General features: G+C 47.2%; 1 protein-coding gene across 1 annotated transcript in view; it reads right to left on the bottom strand.

The window, feature by feature from the left end:
- The window catches only part of LOC117360429 (fibrous sheath-interacting protein 2-like), a 207,517-nt gene that overhangs the window by 145,226 nt on the left and 37,268 nt on the right, over nt 1-25,023 (bottom strand). Inside the window, exon 2 of the mRNA XM_033944142.1 lies at nt 12,379-12,504. Within this exon, the coding sequence (XP_033800033.1) occupies nt 12,379-12,504 (126 nt within the window). The remainder of the gene's footprint in view (nt 1-12,378; nt 12,505-25,023) is intronic.

Here is a 25,023-nt window from a genome sequence, read left to right as displayed (position 1 = left end):
AAAAGTGATCCAGACTTTTTAAAGAATAACCTCATAACTGCGTTAAGATCTTGTTCAAAGATAAAGTTAACAATTAAAGTTCCTCTTTCTTTAACTTCCATAGATGATTCCTCTAATATTGCCGTGAGATTTTGCAGATCTTTATCAGTAGCCAAATTCTCACCCTTAGGTATATCTAAATTTCTTTTTGAAGTAGGTAAGAAGTACACTTTGTTTAAAGGCGGAATCTGATCTTGCGGATAGTTCAAACATTCTACCAAAAATTTTTAAAAAATCTCAATAGGTGATATTGCCGAAATCCTTGGGCAATTTAGAATTCTCAAGTTCAATCTTCTGTTAAAGTTCTCAATCATTTCTATTTTACGGGCTGTAGAATTTTGTTCTTTAACAATGGTGGTAATTGAGTTTTTCAGTGAAGCTGACTCAATTTGTATTTTATCCATGCATTCTTGCTTAACTTTTAGCAAACTTTCAGAAAAGTTATCCATTTTCTTAACCATTACCTCAACATCTGAGGCAGTCTTCTCCACCTTCACATCCATTCTCTTGATAGCCTCCAAAAGTATTTCCAGTGTCACTGCTGGGGTGCTTGTTGGTGTTCCTTCTCCTTCAGCAGCCCTTCCTCCCAGCGTTCCAGCTAGGGCTGTAGCTCCTCCCATTGCCTGCTCCGGGGTCTCCAACTCCTCTCCCTCGGGGCCAAGCTCGACACTCTGCGCCTCTGCTGGACATGGGGGCGCAGAGAGATGCGGTGGAGACAACGATGTCAACAAGTCCAAAGACCCGAGTGCTCCCTCACTCGGGTCCGACGCGGAACTCTCCCGCCGCGGGGACATCTGGGCGTCGGCTGGGCTCAGCGGCTGCAAAAACCGCTGAATTGACTGCTGGGCTGGAGACGATGTGAGCAGCGGCAAATGACCCGCTCTCACACTCCCCTTCCTCTTTGCATGAGGCATTCCGACAAGTAAGTACAGTATCTGGTTGAAGTATTAATTTGAAGAAAAAACGCTAAGCCTGCCGAGCACAGCTACATAGCGTCCGCCATCTTGTATCCTCCCTTCTCCTAGAACAGCGGATCTTATCGCCATCCGCAGCGTCAATTCTTATGTTCAAAGACTCCATCCCAACAAGTTTTGAGGAAAAAACTGCAGTTTTGGTGAAGCAAGAAGCTTTTGAAAAAAAGATTGCTAAAAATCCAAGATGGCCCATTGCTAAGAAATTTGTGCCCAAATCATGATATTTTTCACATATAACACAAAAGTTCAAAATTGGTGATTTTAGGATTTTTCAGGTGGGGGGACATGCAGAAACCTTCAAAACTTCAAACCTCATCCGATTCTCCTCATAGGCTGTGCTGGGAATGTGCTGCAGCCTGCCTCAGTTCTCTTACAGTAGCTGGAATCAGAGTATCACTGCCTCATGCTGGGAATGCCTCTTCAATGCTAATCTTCGGGCTGCCAGTCAAACCCTATGCATGACTGCACCTACACCCCTGCGGACCAATAGACGTGCTCAGGGACGGGCGGAGGTGAGAAAACGCAGCCAGCACCCTTTGAGACACCGCTGAGTCTTCTAGGTATGCCCTGTCTGCGCTCAGACCTTTGTTTGGCAGAAGGAGAAAGATGGGGACGGCCCCAAGCTCCTGTGAAATAAATGTAGGCTGGCTGACAGGTACCACCAAGGATTGGCCTGTCAGCTACAAACCAAGTCTGTATGATCTCAATGCAGAAAGAGCTGAAGAGTCACTCTGAGCACAAGAAATCCTGAAAAAAGGGATGAAAAACATCAAATAAAATAATAAAATGGAGAGAGCAGAACAAACACATGCGCGCAGAAGGGAAAAACTGTAGGTGGAGCTTGAGAGCACAGTGAATAATAATAATAATAACTTTATTCTTGTATACCGCATTACCATGGAAGTTCTATGCGGTTAACAAATGAAGAGACTGTACATTTACAGCGAAGTTACAATTTCAATAATGTTACATTTACTTTTTAGACGATAAATTTACGGTGAAGTTGTTTTTTTCAGCTAGTAGTTACTTTTGTTGTAAGTTACATACAGCAGTGTTACAAATAGCAGTGTTACATACGGCGGAGAAGGGTCTGGGGGTGAATCGAGGTCAGAGGGGGAGGTAAGGAAGAGGGTGGAAGATCAGAGGAATTTGTCAAAAAGGTAGGAACTTCCATGAATGTTTGATAGGTGGGGAAATTGGAGATGAGAGTGGAGAGGCATTTATTCCATTTGCCCGCTTGGAATGCTAGGGATCGGTCAAGGAATTTTTTTGTACAGGCAGCCCTTCAGGGAGGGAAAAGAGAACAGGTATGTATTTCGAGTACGAGAGGGGCCAGTAATTTCTTTTTTTAAATGAAAAGCTTTTATTGAAATACACTCCAAACAGTACAATTTCACAGGAGACGCAGGAGCAAAGATATATAGAGCAAAATACTTCGCTCCAAAATAACAACAGAAACATGTGCAATTCCCACAGACTAATAAAAGCAATCAAAAATACCCACCAAATCACAGCCCATACCTCCCCACCCACCCCCCTAGGGACATAGCACAATACCTACATCCCTCAATAAGGTTGAGAGACAATCTATTCCAAACAGAAACCAAAACGTGAAAAGGAATATGGTTATGGGATCCCCCCAAGTATCATCCATCCAGTCCTACTCCAAAACAAACCCAAAGCCCCTAACCACCCCTGCCACAAACCCCCACAGAGGCCCGAAAACTGCGCCAAATATGAGCATAGCCATGTAATTTACCATGACGCAAAGCCGTTAAGTGATAAAGGTTCTGCCAATTAAGCAAGCGTTGCTCCACCAGGGCCCACGTGGGAGGGAGCGCCTGATTCCACAGAGAGGCAATGGCCAATCTAGCAGCAGTGAATGCCAACTTACAAAATAAAGAGTCACCCCAAGCCAGATCTAATTGATGCCAAAACAAGGCGTGTCGCCAATCAGCCGGTATCTGGACATCTAAGATCCAGGATACCCGAACAAAAACCTCAGTCCAGAATCCACACACCTGCCCACACTGCCACCACATATGAAAGTAGGTACCCACTTCCCCACAGCCCCTCCAACACAGGTTGCTCGCACCTCCCTGCCAACGAGCCACAACCTGAGGGGTATAGTACCACCGAAAGAGGACCTTGTAACCATTCTCGATCAACAGAGCAGCTATACCTGCCGAGGAGATCTCCGACCATATGGCACCCCAAGTGTCCCAGGAAATAGCCGAACCACAATCATCTTCCCAAGCCCTCATGTAGGGAAGGGGAGCCCCCCGACAATTAAGGCACCTATATATTGCAGAGAGAGCTCCCTTCCGAAGCACTGGACCCAATAGCAGCTCAAAGGGCATCTTACCGCCCCTCAAGTCTCCCAGAAGACCCGAGGCCCTGATATAATGGAGAACCTGCAGGTAGGGGAACAAATCCCTTATCCCAAACCCATACTTGCCCCTGAGTTCCGTAAAGGGTCTAACACCGCCCCGGACCGGGTCCCACAACTGTCCCACACAAACTAAGCCCCGTGACTCCCAGTCTGCAAACACTCCCCCATCCCTTCCCGGTGGGAAGTCAGGGTTATGTCTCAACGGAGTATACCAGGAATGTCGCCTACTCCCCAAGAAACAAGCTCTGGTCTGATTCCATACCCTCAAGGAAGTCACAACTGAAGATACCCCCCCTACCAGTCGCGCCCTACCGGGCACCCACGGCCGATGTAACAAAGGCACCCCATCACTTAAGCTTTGCTCAATTTCCACCCACAGTTTCGGCGTCTGCGTCTGCCATTCTAAAAGGGCACGCAGCTGAGCAGCCTGATAATATTTCATCACATCCGGGACCCCCAACCCCCCATCCCCTCTCCCCATACATAAGACCTTCCTACTCACCCTTGGCCGTCGACCAGCCCAAATAAAATTAAAGATATGCCTTTGAACCCCCTCTAACGTTTTTCTACCCACCCAAAGAGGCAATACCTGGAACAAGAACAACAAACGAGGCAGAATCATCATCTTCACAATGGCCACCCGGCCTAACCAAGAGAAATACAGATCTTTCCAATTAAGCAAATCTTGGCGAATACGACGGAAGAGCGGAGGAAAGTTGAGGTCATATAACTCCACTCCCGGCGGTCCAAAATAAACCCCAAGATATCGCAAAGAACGCTGAACCCACCGAAACGGATACCGATCTCGGAGATATGAAACCCGGTCAGCAGGCAAGTTAATGTTGAGGAGCTCCGATTTACCAACATTGACCCGAAATCCCGACACCTCACCATATATATCCAACTCCCGCAATATAGCCGGCAAGGAAGTTGCAGGGTCTTCCACCGTAAACAAAATATCATCCGCAAACAAAGCCAACTTAAAATCCCCTCCCGGCACCGTGACCCCCTTAATATCCTGATTCATCCGCACTCGCTGCGCCAGGGGTTCCACCGTCAAAGCGAAAAGGATCGGGGAAAGGGGACACCCCTGACGTGTTCCCCTTGCCAAAGAGAAAGTCTCCGAATAACCACCATTCACCTTGATGCAACTCAGAGGTCCACTATATAGGACCCGAATCCAGTCCCGCATTCGTGGACCCAGACCCACAGACTCCAGGACCTGAAATAAAAAAGGCCAAGCTACCCTATCGAACGCCTTCTCAGCATCGATGGACAAAAACACCGTTTCTCTCACCCCTCCCCTGGCCCGGTCATATAAGTTATAGACCCTACGAGTATTATCACCCACTTGTCTGCCCACCACAAAGCCCGACTGATCTGGATGGATCAGCCGAGGGATCCAACTCATCAATCTGTCCGCCAAAATTCGCGTGAAGATCTTAGTATCAACCCCCAACAGGGATATCGGCCTGTAGGAAGCACATTGGAGGGGATCCTTCCCCTCCTTAGCCAGCACTGTCACACCTGCCAAGCGCATGAAGTAGGGGAGGGCACTATTCCCTTGTAGAGAGTTAAGAAAACGCAACAAAGGGGGCAGCAGCAGATCTTGAAAACGTTTGTAGTACCGAACGGTAAAACCGTCCAACCCAGGTGACTTACCAAGCTTCATAGAGCGCAGCGCACTACGAGCCTCAATCAATGTAAGAGGGCGGTCCAACCTCGCCACATCAGCCTGTGCAATCCGGGGCAACTCTGCTGAAGTTAAATAAACGTCCTGGTCCTGTGAGGGCCCAGGAGCTTCCGGGGTATAGAGTTGAGAATAATATTCCACAAAACGTGCACGGATAGCATCCTCAGTCTGTAACACTTCCCCAGAGGCCGCCCGGAGCGAACAGATCTGGTTGCGCGTCTGTCGCACCTTAAGACGATGTGCAACCAGGCGACTAGCTTTATTAGAAAACTCAAAATATCTCTGTTGGAGGAGCTGTAAGTTATGGTGCAATCTGTCCAAGTCCAAAGCCTGGAGATCCCTACGGGCCTGAAACAAGCGCTCCCGCAATTCCACATTCCAAGGGGAACGCTTATGCAAACTCTCCAGCCTACCAATCACATTCAACAGGCCCGCCGCATCCTCCCGCCATTTACGCTGCCGGGCCGACGACAGAGCTACTAACCTGCCCCTAAGGGTAGCCTTTAACCCCTCCCAGACTGCTTCCAACGAAGCTCCACACTCCACATTTACATCTAGATATTCTTGTATCCACCCTTCAATCTGTGTTCCCACCTCTGGGTCATCTAGAAGACTATCATTGAAACGCCAAAATTTCCGTCCCGAGCCTCCACCCACCCGCTGGAATCGCAACCACACCGGGGCATGGTCCGACCAGGTGAGGGACTCAATCCCCGCAAGCTCCACCCTCCGGAGTAGTCCCCGCTCCACAAAAACATAATCAATTCTAGAATATGAGGAATGTATTCCCAAAAAGTAGGTACAGTCCTTAACCGAAGGATGTAGCCACCTCCAGCAGTCCACCACATTCAGATTGGCCAATGCCTCACGCAACAATTTACGATCCCTTCTCCCATAATGATCCGCCCTCCCTGAGTTATCTAAATGAGGGGTCACTATAAGATTGAAATCCCCACCAAAAACCAGGCCCCCCCCCTTAAACTTGAGGATCCGAGGGACCAACTCACGGAAGAAGGTCCCCTGACCCTCATTAGGGGCATAGATATTTACCAGGGAGTACAAGACCCCCTCAATCATAGCCTCCAACATAATGTATCTGCCCTGAGGATCCCTCACCACCCTACGTACCTCACAACGGATCCCCTTACGAATAAGAATTCCCACCCCACCCCTCTTAGAAGTGCCCACCCGGGAAGCCCAAAAGGCCTGCGGGAACCTGTGATCCCCAACCAAGGATTCATGGGACTGCAATAAATGTGTTTCCTGGACAAAGCAAACATCAGCCCTCAAACGGAGCAATTCCCTGTAGAAGGCCCTTTTCTTGTTGGGGGAATTGAGACCCCTAATGTTATAAGAAACCAATTTAAACGCCCCCATATTCCAAATAAAATAATGACAATGCAAACCCAACCCCAACAGATATGTCCCCACTACCCCCCTCTCCCCCCCATCCCTCCCTACCACCCCCCCTCCCCCACAGTGAGAGTCCTCAGAACTCCCACCAACATACAAAGAAGTGAACCATCTCCATGGCCCCTTACACACATCCCCCACTCAAACATCAACTATCAAAAACGGTGTATACAACAATCCCCCACACCCAACCCACCAATCCCCCAAACTCCCATGCTAGAATGCACACTCTCCCCTCCCCCACACTGGAAAACCCCCCATATAACACAAACCCAACACCTTCAACTTCCCCCACCCGCCTCATCCCGAACCAGGTAGGGTATACCCCCTACAAAACACTCTCCCAAGGGGCAAGACTCAACAGTCCATTCCCTCGGGGGGGAGTCCTAAGACCCCCCGCCGAGACATAAAACTGGCAGTAGGAACAGGAAAAGAACAAGTACAGTCAGTCAGCTCTCAGGGGGGAGCACTCGAGGAAGAAGCGGTGGCCCGAGGAGGGGGTCCACCCCCTCGGCCGCCTCTCCCGCTCCGGGATCCATTGTCTACTCGTTGCCAGCGGGAGGAGGCAGGACGCCCACCCTGGCCAGGCACCACACCTCCCGCCGGAACAGCCTCCTCAGGGATCTCAATCCCCGCTTGATGCAACAGCCCACGAGCCTCTCGAACAGTGGAAACTCTGGTGTGGACTCCGTTGATGGTGATAACAACTCCAAAAGGGTAAGTCCAACGATAGCGCAAATTGCTGCGCTGCAAAGCCTTGGTCACCTCTCTGAACGCCCGCCGTTTCTGGAGCGTGCCAGCAGCTAGGTCCTGATAAAACTCCAGCCGGTGACCCTCCCAGGTGACCGTGCCCATCTCCCGGGCTCTGCGAAAGATCCGCTCTTTAAGGACAAAGCTCTGAAGACACAACACTATATCTTTTGGTTGATCCAGTGTCCGGGGGTCCCAGCGCGCGATGAGCCCGCTCCAATCCTGGCTCCAGGGTGTCATCTTGCAGGAGCCACCTGATCAGCTTGATTGTAGTAGCACGAACATCCTTAAACTCAGGCAGGTCTGGTAGGCCCCGCACCCTCAGATTATTAAGCCGGGTGCGGTTCTCCAGGTCCTCGACCTTATCCAGAAGAAGTTGGTAATCCGCAGACACCGTCTCCAGTGATCTCTGCATTCCGGTTACACTGTCCTCACAGCTATCCATGCGCATCTCCACCACTTCGACCCTCGTACCCACCTCCACCAGGTCAGTGCGCAACTCCTGCACCGCCACCGCAGAGATTTCAGATTTTACCTCCGCAATCCATCGCTGCATATCCGCTTTAGTAAGCGGGTCCATCGGTGTACACTCCTGCACCGGGTCCACGACCATGTCAGCCACAGCCGCTAGGGTCCCGCTCAATTTCGCCGCCTCCCTGCTGCACAGCTCAGGGCCCATGCTGCCACGTGCAGCCCGGCTCAGTGCTTGTTCCATCGTGCGCTGGCCGGGTTTGTCGCCGGGCAACTTTTTTCGCGTTGCCATAGTGATCACCGTGGCTTCGCACTCCTCACCAGCCCCCGGGGACGAAAAATTTGCGCCGTTTACACACCGAAATGATAGTTATTTCGCCGGCCCGAACAGAGCTCTCAGTTCAAGCTCCCATCCGTGGCGATGACGTCACTTCCTCCTCGGGGCCAGTAATTTCAAGGTGCTCGGATAGGTAGATAGGTGAAGAGCTTGCTAAGGTTTTGAAGCAGAGGCAAGCAAATTTGAAGGTGATTCTTGCCTCCATCTGCAGCCAGTGGAGTTTGGCTTAATAGGGGCTAACGTGGTCGTATTTTTTGAGGTCGAAGATGAGGCGGACGGCGGCATTTTGTACTATTCTTAGACGTTTGATGATGTTTTTATAGGTTCCTAGGTATATGATATTACAGTAGTCCAGTATGCTTAGGATTAATGATTGGACCAGTAAACGGAAGGAGAGGTGGTCGAGGTGGTGTTTGATGGTGCAGAAGCATTTTTTGACCTGGGCACTGGTGTGGTCTTCTAAGGTTAAGCATCTGTCTAGTGAAATACAGCAGAGGCACAGAGAAAAAAATCCGGAGTGGATTCCTTCTGCAGATGGCACAGGCTATTTGGGACACAACCAACCTGTCTAGAATGGAAGGAAGAACTACTACGGTAACAAAATCTCCAGATCCAACAACCAAAGTAATACTTTGTTTAACATCTGACGTTCCATATCCTCTAAACATGAATCCACCACACTCCCCTCCTCTCCATCTGCCGACGATTTAGCAAAATTATTCAATGAGAAAGTTACTACCTTACAATGCTCGTTCCCACCAGCACCCTCTTACAACTCTCTGGTGTCTACCGACTCCAACTACACTAAACTAAACTAAGCCTTAAGTTTATATACCGCATCATCTCCACGGAAGTGCAGCTCGACACGGTTTACAAAGCTTAAAAAACCCGACTCTAACCGTCGCCAACCATATTCCAGTCGACAGATCCTGGACCGCCTTCGAGCTCATATCCAATTCCCAGGTCACTAAACTCTGCCTCAAGTTGAAATCCTGCAACTGTACCTTGGACCCTTTCCCCTCCTATCTACACGAGAAAATTCCCACAAAAGCCATCTCATCTCTCACCAAACTTATAAATTCTACCCTTTCAGGTCTATTTTCTGCAGAAATGGGACACATTGCCTTATCCCCACTTCTGAAAAAAGTGGATCTAGACCCCTCCACACCAGCCAACTATCGCCCAATAGCAAATATTCCTCTCCTGACCAAGATGCTGGAGTCCATCATATCCACCCAACTCTCATCCTATCTTGAGAGATTCTCCATTCTACTACCCTACCAACACAGCTTCAGACCCAACTTTAGCACCGAATCCCTACTGGCCTCATTAATCTCAAAGGTCCAACAACTTCACTCTTGCAACAAGTTCGCTGTTCTTCTTCAATTCGACCTTTCTGCGGCTTTCGATATTGTCCATCATGATATACTAATTCTCCAACTTTCTGAAATTGGCATAAACTCAACAGTCCTAGATTGGTTCTCAAAATTCTTACGCTCCCGCTCCTATTTCGTTAACATGAATGGCTCCTCATCCCTTCCTTGGAAACCGATTTGTGGAGTTCCCCAGGGTTCACCTCTATCTCTGATTCTTTTCAATGTTTATATGTCTTCCCTGAAACTTCTCCAACTATCCCCCTTGGAAACACTTTACACTTAAGCCGATGACATCCTTGTCCTCCTCGAGACCGACTCTAACCTAACCAATCTCTCTGAGAACATCTCTTCATGTATATCAAACCTCCAATCCTGGGCCCTCACCGTACAAATGAAACTAAATGAGACCAAAACAAAACTACTATGGCTCGGCCCAAAATTAGATCAGCTACCCACCCTCATCCCACTTTCTTCTGGCACCACTTTGCAGCTTGAACACTCAAGCAAAGTTCTGGGCATCATCACTGATTCTACACTGTCCTTTAACAACCACCTTAACTCCCTAGTTTAAAAAAATGCTTTTTCAATCTTCACATGTTAAGGAAAGTGAGATCCTGTTTCCATCAACAACACTTTGCTGTCCTCGTTCAATCCATCATTCTTTCCAGACTGGATTACTGTAACTCCATCTACCTAAGCCTAACAAAGAAAAGCCTTCTTAGACTCCAGCAGATTCAGAACACCGCGGCTAAACTAATCTTTGCAAAAAGCAAATTCGACCAAGTCTCCCCGCTTCTGTCTAAGCTTCACTGGCTCCCAGTAATCCTTAGAGTTCACTACAAATGCGCTTGCCTAACCTTCAAGTCTCTACACAGCATCCTTCCTCCCCTTTTGCCACTATCTTGGAACTCCTTGAATCCCAACACCTCCAGATCTACTCAAAAATTTAAACTATCCTTCCCCTCTTTAAAATGCATATCCCATGCAGGAAAATTAGGGACATCACTCTTCTTCAGGATCACCGAACTCTGGAACAGCTTTACTATCCCGCTTCGGAGTCTGACCTCCCTCCAACTCTTCTGAAAACATTTAAAAACATGGCTTTTCTCTAAAATGTAACGACCTCTCCCTCTTCGATATACTAAGTCTTTCTAAACTTCTCTGTACCAAGTTCTTCTACTTTTCTTTGGAGTTCCTTTCTATATCAATTCCTGTAAACCGTGCCAAGCTCTACTTCTGTGGAGATGATGCAGTATACAAACTTAAGGTTTAGTTTAGTTTAGTCTTACCTATTGCACTGGAAAAATGATTGCTTTCCTTTCTCTCCCCTCCATCATTCATGTTAAGATGTTAATGTGCATATAGGAAGCAGCTTTTTGTGAATCTTCCCAAGCCCTCACCATGTTAGCAGTGGGTCAGGAAGCATACATAACATAAAGCAAACTCTAGACTAGGCACTGCCTATGCACGTCCGCTGGTTCCTACCAGACGGGTTGCTAGAACAAGACAACAGACTTTTCTTTTGAGCAGCTCTATGCCAAGTGTGAATAGGGTATGGGATTGTAGGCTAAGGGACAGGGTGGTTTTAGGCTCCCAACTTGCTGTCAGAACATTTATTTATTTCAGTATACGAGTGACATATCACTTTTCATATACCTTAATATTCAGTCATATATCAAGATTTGATTTTAATATTACTAAACACAGTGAATATAGTATGGTGAGCTGATCATCTCTAAACGTTGTATAATTTATGTCCTAACCACTTACCTGAATTTCTCAATCATATGTGCAATGCATTGCATTATAATCTCTATCATTATGCTTTTATATTATTGACCTTTAATTTTTAATGTTAATATGTTTATATATTATCTTAAATTATTTTTAGAATAATATGTTGGTTTTATATAGCTGTTGTCTAATTTATTCTTAGAATCCTGAAGTAGACCATTGAGGCCGAAACACGTATGTGTTGAGTCTTAATCAATATAATAAAGCACCTCAAGTCACCTAAGCTTTTGTGGTTAGGTCAAAGATTGGACTGTCTTCCTCCTACTGTAGCTCTGGTATCTGGGTCCTCCTTACAAATTGAGTTCTTTGCTAAGATATTGGGAGTCCTTTTTGATTCTTCTCTCTTCTTTAAGGACCAAATACATTCCTTGGTCAAGAAATGTTTCTTTAGTTTGCGAATGCTGAGGAAGGTTAGACATCTTTTTCTATCTTAGTTCAATCAATTATATTATCTCGTCTTGATTACTGTAACGTTATCTACCTCGGCATTACAAAAATTTGTCTGCATAGATTACAATTAATTCAGAATATTGCTGGAAAATGTAAATTTGACCATGTGACCCCTCTGCTTCAGAGTCTTCATTGGCTCCCGGTTTATTTTAGAATTTAATTTAAATGTGCTTGTATTTCTTTTAAAATTCTACATGGTATCTTTAATCCTCTTATTCCTTTATTTTGGAATGTTTACCGATTCTCCTTTGCTAGAGGTATCCAACAATTTAAACTCTCCCTTCCTTCTAAAAAAGGGATTAAAGGAGTCAAGATCTTCAGTCAATCTTTGGTCTTTAAATTCTCCCAACTCTGGAATGATCTCTCCTTTTTTTTTTTAAGGAGTTCCAGTTAGTTTCAATTTTTCCGTAAATCTTTAAAACTACTCTATTTGCCAAACATTTTCAAAATTAATTCTTTTGAAATTTTGCTTATTATCTTCTATTTATCATTTGTAAATCATTCTGTTTATTTAATTGCTGTAAACCGAGTCGAGCCTTCTCAGAATGATGATTTGGTATACAAAGTTAAGCTTTAGTTTAGTTTCTTGCCATACCACCTTTCAATACATCTTCAAAGTGTTTTACAATCTAAAAAAAATGTGCCAGATGCAACCTGTTTCTAACCTGGCAAATCTGTTACATGTTTACCTTTTCACAGAAATCAGTATTGTAAATTAAGATGTCACATCCTGGAAGTGGGGGTAATTTGGTACCAAGAGGCATATCAAGCATCTTCACAGCTGTTGATCCTTTCAGAAGCTGTCTAGAGGAATCCTACAAAACATAAATCAATCATTTCAGAGGCACAACAGACAACCATGCACATTTCCTAACTCAATCATTTTTTTATAAAGAGACTCCATTGATGAGTTTCCTATCCAGATTACATTGTCTGACACATTAATTCCAGTCTCTCGCAAGGTAAAAAAAAAATCTATGGTTTGTATTGTATGTTGAATTATCTTTCAGACCTCAGATACAATCAGAAGTATGGAGTACCTTTTTAAAATTATGACTGCTGAGTAAGTTGTGCCCATTGAGAAGGATTTTCAAAATGTACTAAGCTGTCTGATCTTGAGTGGTCTTACTATTGTAGTCTTGGGTTTATGGGACTGCCAGAATGCATATTCAGACATTACAAGTGGTTCACAATTCTACAATTTGGATGTTGTATGGTCTATCAAACTATGATCATGTGTCACCTTATTTGAAGAAACTTTGTTGGTTGTGGCCTGACATAGACCAGATTAAATTTAGGTTATTGTTATTGGTTCATCAAAGTCTTTATCAGGACTCACTTTACCTTTCAGAGGCAAGGACTCTTAGCTCACAAGATACCTGAATGTTGAAGGAACCTTCATTTAGGAAGACATGACTGGAACAAACAAGAAAGATTTTTTCTACTGTTGGGCCTAAAGAATGGAGTTTTCAAACACATATTGCATTAGTGTCTATAGTTGCAGTTGGATGTAGATCAGTGTTCTTCAACCTTTTGACACCTATGGACCGGCGGAAATAAAATAATTATTTTGTGGGCTGGCGGTTGAAGAACACTGTTCTAAGTCATGGGCCAGATCATAGAAACATAGAAAGATGATGGCAGAAAAGGGCTATAGCCCATCAAGTCTGCCCACTCTACTGACCCACCCCATTAAGTCTGAGTACTAATGACCTAGTTCCTTAACTCGGCCCTCGTAAGGATCCTACTAGGGCATCCCATTTATTCTTAAAGTCAAGCACGCTGGTGGCCTTGATCACCTGCTCTGGAAGCTTGTTCCAGTGATCTACAACCCTTTCTGTGAAGAAATACTTCCTTACGTCACTATCGAATTTCCCTCCTCTGAGTTTGAGCGGATGCTCCCTTGTGACCGAGGGTCCCTTGAGAAAGAAGATGTCTTCTTCCACCTATCTCTGCCCAAGCTCCGCCCCAGACCCCGCCCCCATAATAAAACTAATTGTAATACCATTTTTTCCATTTTTTATATATATACACAAACACAATATAATCTTATTAACAACACATAATGGTTAACCACAAAATTAAACTACACAAAGCACACTGTATGCTTCTCAACATTAATTCCAACCAGAAGACAGATATCTCCTATGCAAATACAGGACCAAAAACTAAAAGTACTAATATATACAAACAAACCCTAAGATTCAAGACTCTGTATGCTGTACAACCCCACAGAAAAAGAAACAAATGCATTTCTTCCTGAACAGTGCAAAATACAGACAGCAGATGAAAATTCTCAAAATTGACACAATTCAATCACTAAATTTAAAACTAAAATCATTCCCACCTTTGTTGCCTCCCTCCCTCCATGCTGTGACTTACCATTTTATGCCGCTCCCGGTGTTAACTTCAGGCCGGCTCCCTCTTCCTCACTGACGCAGTGCAGAAAGACACAGGCAGCGGCTCCTTACGCATCCCCCGCCTCATTCAGAAGCCTTCCCTCTGATGTTGTGAGGTCAGAGAGAAGGTTTCTGGTTCAGGCGCAGGAAGCGCGTAGAAGCGGCTGCCCGCATCTTTGTGCACTGCAGCACTGAGGAAAAGGGAGCCGGCCTGAAGAGAGCGCCACATCGACCACACCACAGACTGGCAGCTGAAGAACACTGTCTCGGGCCTGATGCACGGGCCGGCCCTGTGAACCAGCAGGAAATTTCTGCGGACCACCACCGGTCCACGGATCGGCGATTGAAGAACACTGATGTAGATCACTGAACATTTATGATCCTAGAGGAAGAAATAAGCTTCCCTGATTTGTTAGTCAGTATGGGACTATCTGAATTACAGAATTGGTCTGTGTTTGTATTGTGTTGTGAGGGCTTGCCTTCCCCCCAGGGCAGGTTGGAGGGAAACTTGGCTGACTCATTGAAAGACATTTACCTTCACTGTGGGTGGTAGTCTCTTAACAGTGAAAAACTTACTTCCATGTGCTCTCATTGAAAGACCTGAACCACAACTCTGATAAGTGCTCTTTCGATTTTATTATAATTGTAATCTGTCTGGTTACAGGGTTTTGCTGCCTGATACCTATTCTCTGAATTTTTAATTACTAAGTTAAACTGTGCTGACTCTATAGCTGTATTGTGGTATACTGCTCTGTTTTCAAACCTAGACCTCTTTCTCCCTCAAAAAAATCCAGACAACAATAACAAAAAAAGCTCTCTTCCTTTTTGGCTAAATTTGATACAAAAGGAGATTGCCTTTTAAAACTGACTAGCCTTTCCATACTGAATTGAGGAGTGGCAGGAGGAGGGTGGGATGTGGGCCAACCTAGCCTTAGTCGTCCTGCAGGGATAATTGAAAATTTAACGAGCCTGCCTAGATCAGGGGTGCCCAAAAGGTCAATCGCAATCGACCAGTTGATCGCGAGTCAATCATGGAGCCTGGGCCTTTGCGTTCTCCATGTTCCCTGACGCCACAATAGGCCAGCAGCAACTACAGAAGCGCCGGGCAAGCCAGCCTCTCCCCCCCCCCCTCTCACCCTGACGTCAATTCTGACATTGGAGAGGAAATTCCAAGCCAATCGCTGCCTGGCTGGCTCAGAACTTCCTCTCCGTCAGAATTGATGTCAGGGGGAAGGCTGCTGGTCTGTTGTGGTATTGGGAAACGGAGAACTTTGTGGCAACGGTAGCGGTGGTTTGGGGGCCTGTTCCCAGATGTTGGCGGTGGCCTGTTCCCAGATGTCGGCGGTGGCCTGTTCCCAGATGTCGGCGGTGGCTTGGGGGGGCCTGTTTCCAGATGACAGCCCTGTGGTGGCTTGGGGAGAAAGAAAGGGGAGACAAAAAGACAGGGTGGCAGAACGGGGAGACAGACAGGGAGACAGAAAGACAGGGAGGCAGAACAGGGAGACAGAAAATCAGACAGGGAGATAGACAGAAAGCAAGGGGGGATGGAGACAGAAAGAAAGGGGCGGCATGGAGACAATATAGATAAAATTCAAACCTGGGCAACGAACAACAAGCTGAAACTGAACACCACTAAGACCAAAGCCATTGGTTTCCGCACTGCACAACAGAATGGTATATCTAATCTCACTTCTTTCATGAGGCATCATTCTCATAATGGAAAAATCCACCAAGGTACTAGGCTGCATCTTAGATGACACTCTCACAATGGAACCACAAATATCTAACCTTCGGAAAAAGACCATCAGGGATCTCAAAGTCCCTCCTTGAGGGACTCCAAGGCAATCCAATAGGGTTTTCAGGATTTCCTGCATATTCATTGGGGAAATCCTGAAAACCCGACTGGATTGCGGCCCTCAAGGAGGGACTTTGAGACTCTACAGTATGCATCAACTGCGACTCACAAGATCATACTTCCACCCACACCACTTTGCTCTGATCGTTCAGATGATGGTCCTACCTCAACTGGACTATTGCAATTCCGCCTATCTTGGCATCAATACTATTCTTATCCACAAACTGCAACTCATCCATAACATAGCCGTTAGACTAATCTACAAATTAAAGAAATTTGATTCAATCACAACCTTCACCAGGCAACTACATTAACATATGAACATAAGCATCGCCTCTGCCGAGTCAGACCATAGGTCCATTGTGCCCAGCAGTCCGCACCTGTGGCAGCCCCCCAGGTCCGTGACCTGTAAGTGATCCTTTACTTAAGACATTTTGTCCTTTATAGTACCCCTCTAACTATACCCTTCAATCCCCTTTCCTTCAGGAACTTTTACAACCTCTTTTTGAAGCCTAAAATCGTACTCTGCTCTACCACCTCCTCTGGAAGCGCGTTCCAGATATCCACCACCCTTTGAGTGAAGAAGAACTTCCTAGCATTTGTTCTGAATCTGTCTCCCTTCAATTTTCTTGAGTGCCCTCTCGTTTTTGTTTCCCCCGCCAGTCTAAAGAATCTGTCCCTCTCTACCTTCTCTATACCCTTTATGATCTTATGTTTCTATCATGTCCCCTCTAAGTCTCCGTTTTTCCAGGGAAAAGAGTCCCAGTTTCTCCAGCCTCTCAGCATATGAAAGGTTTTCCATGCCCTTTATCATTTTTGTTGCTTATCTCTGGACCATCTCGAGTGTCGCCATATCGTTCTTAAGGTACGGCGACCAGTATTGAACACAGTATTCCAGATGTGGGCGCACAATCGCCCGATATAGCGGCAGGATAACTTCTTTGATTCTGGTAGTGATTCCTTTTTTGATAATGCCCAACATTCTGTTCGCCATCTTTGAGGTCGCTGCGCATTACACCCCCGGCTTCATTTTTGGTCCAAAGCCCCCAAGTCCCTTTCTAGGTTGCTCTTCCCCAATACCATCCCCCCCATTGTGTAGTTGTACATCGGGTTTCCTTTCCCCATGTTCAAGACTTTACATTTCTCTACATTGAAGCATATTTGCCATTTATTAGCCCATTCGCTCAGTTTGTTCAGGTCCCTTTGTAGTTCTTCACATTCCTCAACAGTTCTAACCCTACTGGAGAACTTTGTGTTGTCCGCAAATTTTATAACTTCGCACTTCGTCCCTACTTCCAGGTAATTAATGAATATATTGAACAGCAGTGGTCCCAGCACTGACCCCTGCGGGACATCGCTCGTGGCTGCTTCCTAGTCAGAGTAGTGTCCCTTTACTCCTACCCTCTGCTTCCTGTCCGCCAGCCAATTACAGATCCATCTGTGCACGTCCCCTTCTACCCCTTGGTTCCACAGTTTCCTCAGCAGGCGTTCATGGGGTACCTTGTCGAAGGCTGTTTGGAAGTCCAGATATATGATGTATATTGGGTCGCTTTTCTCCAATTGTTTGTTTATCCCCTCGAAGTGCAGAAGGTTCATTTGGCAAGATCTTTCTTTACAGAAACCATGTTGGCTGGTTCTCATCAGACTATTTCTTTCTATATGCTCATTGATGCTGTCCTTGATTAATGATTCGACCATCTTCCCTGGAACTGAGGTTAAGCTCACTGGTCTGTAGCTCCCCAGGTCGCCTCTGGATCCTTTTTTGAAGATATGTATAACATTCGCTATCCTCCAGTCTTCCGGGAATAACCCTGTTTTCAAGGATAGGCTTCAAATCTTCTGTAGTATCTACGCTATTTCGTCTCTGAGCTCCTTCAGTATTCTCAGGTGGATTCCATCTGGTCCCAGCGATTTGTCAGTTTAATCTATCTATCTGTTTGAGTACATCTTCGAGGCTCACCTCTATTGATAATAATTTTTCCTCTTGATCCCCCTTGAAGGTTTTTTCCGGTTTCGGCACGTTGGATGTGTCCTCTTTTGTGAAGACTGACGAGAAGATCGTGTTTAATCTGTCTGCCACCTCCTTTTCCTCCTTTACCACTCCTTTCCTGTCTCCCTCATCCAGGGGTCCCACTTCTTCCCTCGCCGGTTGTTTTCCTTTCACATGTCGAAAAAATGGTTTAAAATTCCGTGCCTCCTTGGCAAGTCTCTTCTCATACTTTTTTTCGCTGTTCTGACCACACGGTGACATTCTTTTTGATGTTTCCTGTGCTCTTTCCAGTTTTCCTCGGTTTTATCCTTTTTCCACTTCTTGAATGATTTTTTTCTTGTCTCCTATCACCTTCCTAACTTAATTGGTTATTCATGCCGGGTCTTTTGTTTGATTCTTTTTGCTCCCTTTTCTAAATCTGGGTATGTACAGGTTTTGCGCCTCATTTACCGTGTCCTTGAATATGGTCCAGGCTTGTTCCACCATCTGTGTTTTCCTGGAGCTGTTCTTGAGTTTCCTCTTTACCAATTGTCTCATGGCTTCATAGTTCCCTTTCTTGAAGTTAAACGTTGTTGCAATGGTTCTCTTCCCCTTTGGCATTTCTATTTCCACTTAGAATCGGATCATGCTGTGATGACTTTTCCCTAATGGTCCTACTACTTCCACTTCTTGGGCAGGTCCTTTCAACCCGCTGAAGATTAAATCTAGAATAGCTGTCCCTCTCGTTGGCTCCTTGACAACCTGTTCCAAGAAGCAATCCCGTACAACCTCCAGGAACTCCGTTTCTTTTGAACATTTTGAAGCTCCATTGCGCCAGTCTATCCCGGGATAGTTGAAATCTCCCATAATTATGGTGTTTGCATTTTTACATTCTCGTCTCAATTCGGCCCTCAGTTCTTCATCCATTGCTTCTGTTTGTCCAGGTGGGCGGTAATACAGTCCAATCTTTATCTCAGTTCCCTTTCTTCCTTGTATTTTAACCTATATTGATTCCGGTTGGTCATTTGTCACTCTGCGTCCACTCCGGTCGAGTGAATGGTATCCTTTATATAAAGTGCTACTCCTCCCCCCTTTCTGATGCGTCCTGTCTCTTCGGTAGAGCTTGTACCCTGGCAGTACTATGTCCCATTTGTTTTCTTCATTCCACCACGTTTCCGTGATCGCTATGAAGTCTAGGTTCTCGTCTTTGGCCATGATTCTAGTTCGCCCATTTTGTTCTTCAGGCTTCTTGCGTTAGTGTACATTTAATTTAAGTCTTGATATTTTTGTCTTTTTGTTACCTTCCATTGCGATTTGTTGTTCTTACTGTCCCCTTCCTGTCCTGCAGACTCCTGTGTATTGTTTCTTATGTTATCCCCTTGTGATACGTTCTTATTTTCCTCCTTTTTGTTCATTCCCTTCCTCTTGTTTTTTTTGTCCTCCCCTTGTTGTAGACTCCTCCTAACATCCTCTTGATTCGTCTCTCTGTTGGTATTTTATCACCTGTTTTGTGTCTTTGGTGTCTTCCCTGCACTTTCCCCACCCAGTATCCATTTGGGATATTGTCTTCCGAATCATTGACGCCTGGTCGACTGTCGGCTTTCCCCTACTTCTTAGTTTAAAGCTTGATCTATTCCTCTCCTGACGTTGTTTGCTAGTAGTCTAGTTCCTGCCATGCTCAGGTGTAGTCCATCATCCTGAATAATTTTCAAATTGTCATGTATCCTACACCAGATTCTATACAGAAACTCAGCAGCCCCTCTCATCCAACTATTCTCTACTGTTTGGTCAACATCAAAAAGACTCCTTAACAGAATCCAACTAAATCTGCCATCCACAAAATACCTCCACTACAAGCAAATTTTCCACTCTATGCTAACTTATCTGGGTGTTAAAACCTGGAATGGCCTACCAGAAGCTATCAGGAAAGAGACAAACTACACCACATTCAGAAAAAACTTGAAGACTCGCCTCTTTAACAATTAACTATCTTAGTTTCTGTATAGCACCCACTACTTCTAGGTCCCTCCCCTCTTGCTTCTCCATGCCCCCTTCCCCTACTACTTTCCCCTTCCTCTTTGATTTGTCGCCTTGAGCCTGTATAGGTATTTGCGACTCACAAATGGAAGATTAGACTAGTTTAGACAGAAAGAAAGGGGGGCATGGAGACAGAAAGAAAGACAGCAGAAAGAAAGGGGGGCAGGGAGACAGAAAAAAAGAAAGGGGAGGGGGCAGAGAGAGAGGAAGGAAAAGGGGGAGGGAATGGAGCGTGTCAGGTAGCAGGGAGCAGGCAGGGAGAGAGGAAGAAAAAGTTGGATTCATGGAAGGACATAGATGTTGGTTGGGGAATGGAATGAGGTCTGGAGGAGACGAAGCATACAGGAGGCAGAAAAGAGGGAAGAAATATTGCATGTACAGTCAGAAGAAGAAAGTGCAACCAGAGACTCATGAAATCACCAGACAACAAAGGTAGGAAAAATGATTTTATTTTAAATTTAGTGATCAAAATGTGTCCATTTTGAGAATTTATATCTGCTATCTATATTTTGCACTATGGCCTCCTTTGACTAAATTGCAGTAGCGGATTTTAGCGCAAGAAGCCTATGAGCATCAAGAGCAGCGGAGGGCATTCAGCGCAGCTTCCTGCGCTAAAAACTGCTATCGCGGAACTTCCGGCGGAAGCATGGGGCTGTGAGCAGGACGGGCTCTTGGCTCCGGTGCGCCCGCTGCAGAAACTAACGATAATCGGCACTGATTACCTTGGCTCCTGGTGCCGGCGCGCAGGGGAGCACTGTCGGGCGTCCCTGCAACGATTTTTGCGGCTGTCTTGGGGATGGCCGCTCGTCAAAACAAGACGGACCGCGAGCGCAGGAAGCAGCCTGATAACAAAATGGCGGCGCACGTGGCACCGGCATCGCCCGAAACCCCCAGCTCTCTCTGGGTCGCGGAGGTTACTGCGGAAGTACAGGCAGCATTGGAGGGCACGCTGGGGAACAAGCTGCAGCGTATATTGGACAAGCTTGACACGTTGGATCAGTGTTTCGCCACTCTGACATCGGAGGTTCGGGAGACGCAGCAGCGGGTCAGCTCTACGGAGGATGCGGTGCAGAGGCTCACGCAGGACCAGGCGGGCCACTCTACCTCTCTGGCGGCACTGCGGGCCAAGGTGGAGGACCTTGAGAACCGGTCTCGCCGGAACAACCTGCGGTTTGTGGGCTTGCCTGAGTCTCTGGGGGACTCTGATCTGGGGGACTTTTTGGAGAAGTGGCTGATGGAGTCTTTGGCCCCTCTGCAGCACCTGGGTCCCATCTATATTGAGCGGGCGCACCGCCTGGGGTCCCGGAGAGATGGCGTGGATCGTCCACGGGTGGTTATCTGCCGCCTGCTCAACTATCGCCATAAGATTGCGGTCCTTAGAGCCCTGCGACAGGGGAAGAAGCTGCTCTACAACAATAAACCGGTCCTCTGTTTTCAGGATTACTCAGCGGAGGTCTCTCAGGCTCGGCGCAAGTTTTCTCCCCTCTGTTCCAGTCTTGTCCGGCGCAGTATTCCTTTTTCTCTTCAATATCCAGCACGGCTGTGGGTGATGCACTCCGGCCGGTCGCACCAGTTTGATACTCCGGAAGCAGCTCAGCGGTTTGTGGAGGAAAAGTTTCCTGAGGTGGCGCCGTGATCTTCTGACCATCTTCTTCGGTGGGGTTGGCTGAGCTGGAAGTTGGTGTCTGTGGACCGACTGGTTCCTGTTGCGTGGTCTCCCCTGTGGGTCTTCCCCCCTGGACGATGGGGCTTCTCCTGACTTTACTCCACACTACGAACAGCTCTTCACTTGTGGGGTTCTCTGCATTTTGAGTTTGTTCTGCCTTGCTGTGTCGGAGAAGGGGGAGGTTACTTGTTCTGTATTAATATGAGTGTGTGTGGGTGACGGCTTGGCCCTGGAGTGGGTTGTAGTAGGGTTTGTCTAGGGAGACTGTATCTGAGTGTGTTAGATTGCCTGGGTGGGGGAGTGGGTGGGGGAGTGTCGTGTGGGTGCTGTGTGTTGGGTCTGCTTGTTGGTGTGGGGTTGGAGTGGGTTTCGTTTGCTTGCTGGGTGACTGGGGTGGAGGTAGGGGCCTTTTTCGGTTTGGAGATCTTGGTATCTGGTACAGCTAGCTTTCCTTTCCCGTTAGTTGTTGGTCTTTGACTGCCAGTTTTTGGGGGGGCTGAGGGGGTTTGCGGGAGGCCTGCAGCGGGCGCACCTGCTTTCTGGAAGTGGCACCTCTTGGGGTGCGGTACTTGGGTTGGCAACCGTTGGGGGGCGGGGGAGGGGTGGGGGGAGTTGGGGGGGATAGGGGGAGGAGGTGGGGGAGTTGGGGGGGCATGGGGTCTCCTTTGGTTCAGACAGGTGGGGGGTGGGGGATTTTTTGAGTGTGTGGTTGGAGGAGTGGTGGCTGGGACGCTCCTCTGGCATGTTGCGATGGGATATTCTGTACTTGCTGTTGGCACTTTTTTTAGTCTTCCTTGGAACATAATCTGATTTCTTGGAATGTGGGGGGGATACACTCGCCTATTAAGCGGTATAAAATATTGCAAGCATTGAATCGTAAGAGAACCTCCATTGCTTTTCTGCAGAAGACCCGGTTGTCCTCGGTGGAGCATGCTAAGCTTTGCTCTTGGTGGGTGGGTACGCATTTGGAGGCTCTGGCTCTGGGGGGGAAGGGAGGTGTAGTGATCCTTTTTCGAAAGGGCCTTCCCCTGCAAATACACAAGGTGCTTCGGGATCCTGAAGGTCGGTACCTTCTTGCCTCGGTCTCTCTTAACAATAAACCTTTATTGTTTTGTAATCTTTATGCTCCTAACAATCCTTCTGCCAAATTTTTTCAGAAGTTGCGTAACCTTTTGTTGCAGTTTGGTGATATTCCTTTGATTCTCGGGGGTGACTTCAACGAGGTCCCTGGCTGGATCGTTCTTCTTCAGTGAGATGGGAATCATTACGGGCCTGCACTGGGGCTGGCATGCTGGCTTCCTCTTTGAACTTATTGGATGTTTGGAGGGTTCTTCATCCGGTGGAGTGGGATTATTCACATCTGTCTCGTGCACATGGGATGCTTTCACGCATTGATCTTATTCTCCTTTCCAGGGATCTCCTCCCTATGGTTCGGGAAGCCATCTTGGGACCGATTGAGATTTCGGATCATGCATGGGTGGGCCTGCATTGGCTTTGGGGGTCATCTCGGGGGGGAGGTGTTTCCTGGAGGTTCCCCTGTCATTTATATCGTAATACCCGCTTTCACGACTTTTTGTTGGCTAAATGGAGGGATTTCCAAAGTGCAAATCTGCAGCATCGAGAGGATCCCATCCTCTATTGGGAGGCTGCGAAAGCCGTGTTGCATGGGGAAATCGTGTCATTTGTTGCCTTTGAGGCTAGAGCGCGTCATAGAAAGATTCTGGCCTGGGAGCATAGGGTTCAGATTCTGCGGCGCCGGTTTGCTAGCGCCGCCACATTGGCGCTTAAGATGCAGCTTTTGGAGGTGCAACAGGCCTTGAATGAGCTCCTGCATAGGGGGGCCCAGAGATCTCGGGAACATTATCAATTTCAGCTTTTACGGTTCGCCAATAAGAGTAGCAGGATGTTGGCGCGTTTAGCTCGCTCCTATCGCGGGTCCACGGGGGTCACGGCTTTGCGCGATGCGCAAGGCACGCTTCACCATAAGACTGAGGATATTAGTCGTATTCTGCGGGACTTTTTCGCTGACTTGTATGCTTCGCCTGGCCCGGATGATCTTGCTGGGGAGGTCTATTTGAACAGCTTGGATTTGCCCCATCTCTCTACTGCTGACTCGGCAATGTTGGAGCGCCCTGTGGGGGCGGAGGAAGTGGCGTGGGTGATTCGTGCTAGCCCGTTGGGCAAGGCTCCGGGACCCGATGGCTACCGTGGTGAATTTTATAAGTTGCTGGTAGATGAGGTCGCTCCGTTGTTGTCGGAAATCTTTAATTTGAATGTGGCAAAGTGGTTTTTGCCCCGTTACTTGAATTCAGCTCAGATCATTGTTTTTCCTAAGCCGGGTAGGGACCCCACTCTACCGGACTCCTATAGACCCATTTCCCTGCTGAACTTTGAGACGAAATTGATGGCTAAGGTGTTGGCGAATCGCTTGGCTCGAGTGCTGTCTTCCTTAGTATCGGACCAGCAGGTCGGTTTTGTGCGCGATCGGCCGGTATCTAAGAACCTTCGCCGTATCTTGCTGGCCCTGGAGAAGTCTGGAGTGGATGGTACCCCCGCTTTACTCATGAGTTTTGATGCTGAAAAGGCTTTTGACCGGGTGAGGTGGGGGTTCCTCTTTGCTACGCTGCGGGCCTATGGCTTTGGCCCTTTTTATCTTAACGCCCTTTTAGCACTTTATTGTGATCCTGTGGCGCGGATCTCGGTGAATGGCGGCTTTTCGGAGCCCTTTTCCATCAGTAGGGGGACCCGTCAGGGCTGTCCCCTGTCGCCTTTGCTGTTTGTGCTTTCCTTGGATCCCTTGATCAGGGAGCTGCAATCAAATGTTGACATCAGTGGTCTTCAACTGGGTGCCTCTCACTTTAAGATTGCGGCCTTCGCCGATGATCTTTTGGTCTTTTTGACGGACCCGCAGCATTCTTTATCTACTCTATTGGAGAGTGTTCGGGAATATGGGGATTTTTCAGGGTTCACCTTAAATTTAAGGAAATCGGAGGCGTTGGCCTCTGATGAGGGTCTGCGGCGTTCTTGGAGGGGGGCCTTTCCCTTGCAATGGGCAGATTCTTCCTTTCGCTACTTGGACGTTCAGTTATCCATGGATGTTCGGGAGCTTTACCGGTTGAATGTCGCTCATTTGCTCTCCACTACCGGTTCTGTGTTGGCCGCTTGGCGTAATCTGCCTCTTTCTTTGATGGGGAGGGTGCAACTTTTTCGGATGGTTTTATTCCCTAAGTGGCTTTATGTTTTACAGACTTTACCTTTGTATCTCTTGCGTAAGGATATCCGGGCCCTCTCCTCCTTGTTGTCAAGGTTCTTTTGGGGGGGGTCGGAGACCTAAGTTGCGGTGGCAGTTGCTGGTGGGCTCCTGGGGCCGGGGCGGTTTTGGGGTGCCAGATATTGCTCTTTATAATC

This window comes from Geotrypetes seraphini, chromosome 5 (genome assembly GCF_902459505.1).
Source record: "Geotrypetes seraphini chromosome 5, aGeoSer1.1, whole genome shotgun sequence".
Lineage (NCBI taxonomy): Eukaryota > Metazoa > Chordata > Amphibia > Gymnophiona > Dermophiidae > Geotrypetes > Geotrypetes seraphini.
Note: the sequence above shows the minus strand (reverse complement) of the source record. Positions and strands in the feature narration are given on the sequence as shown.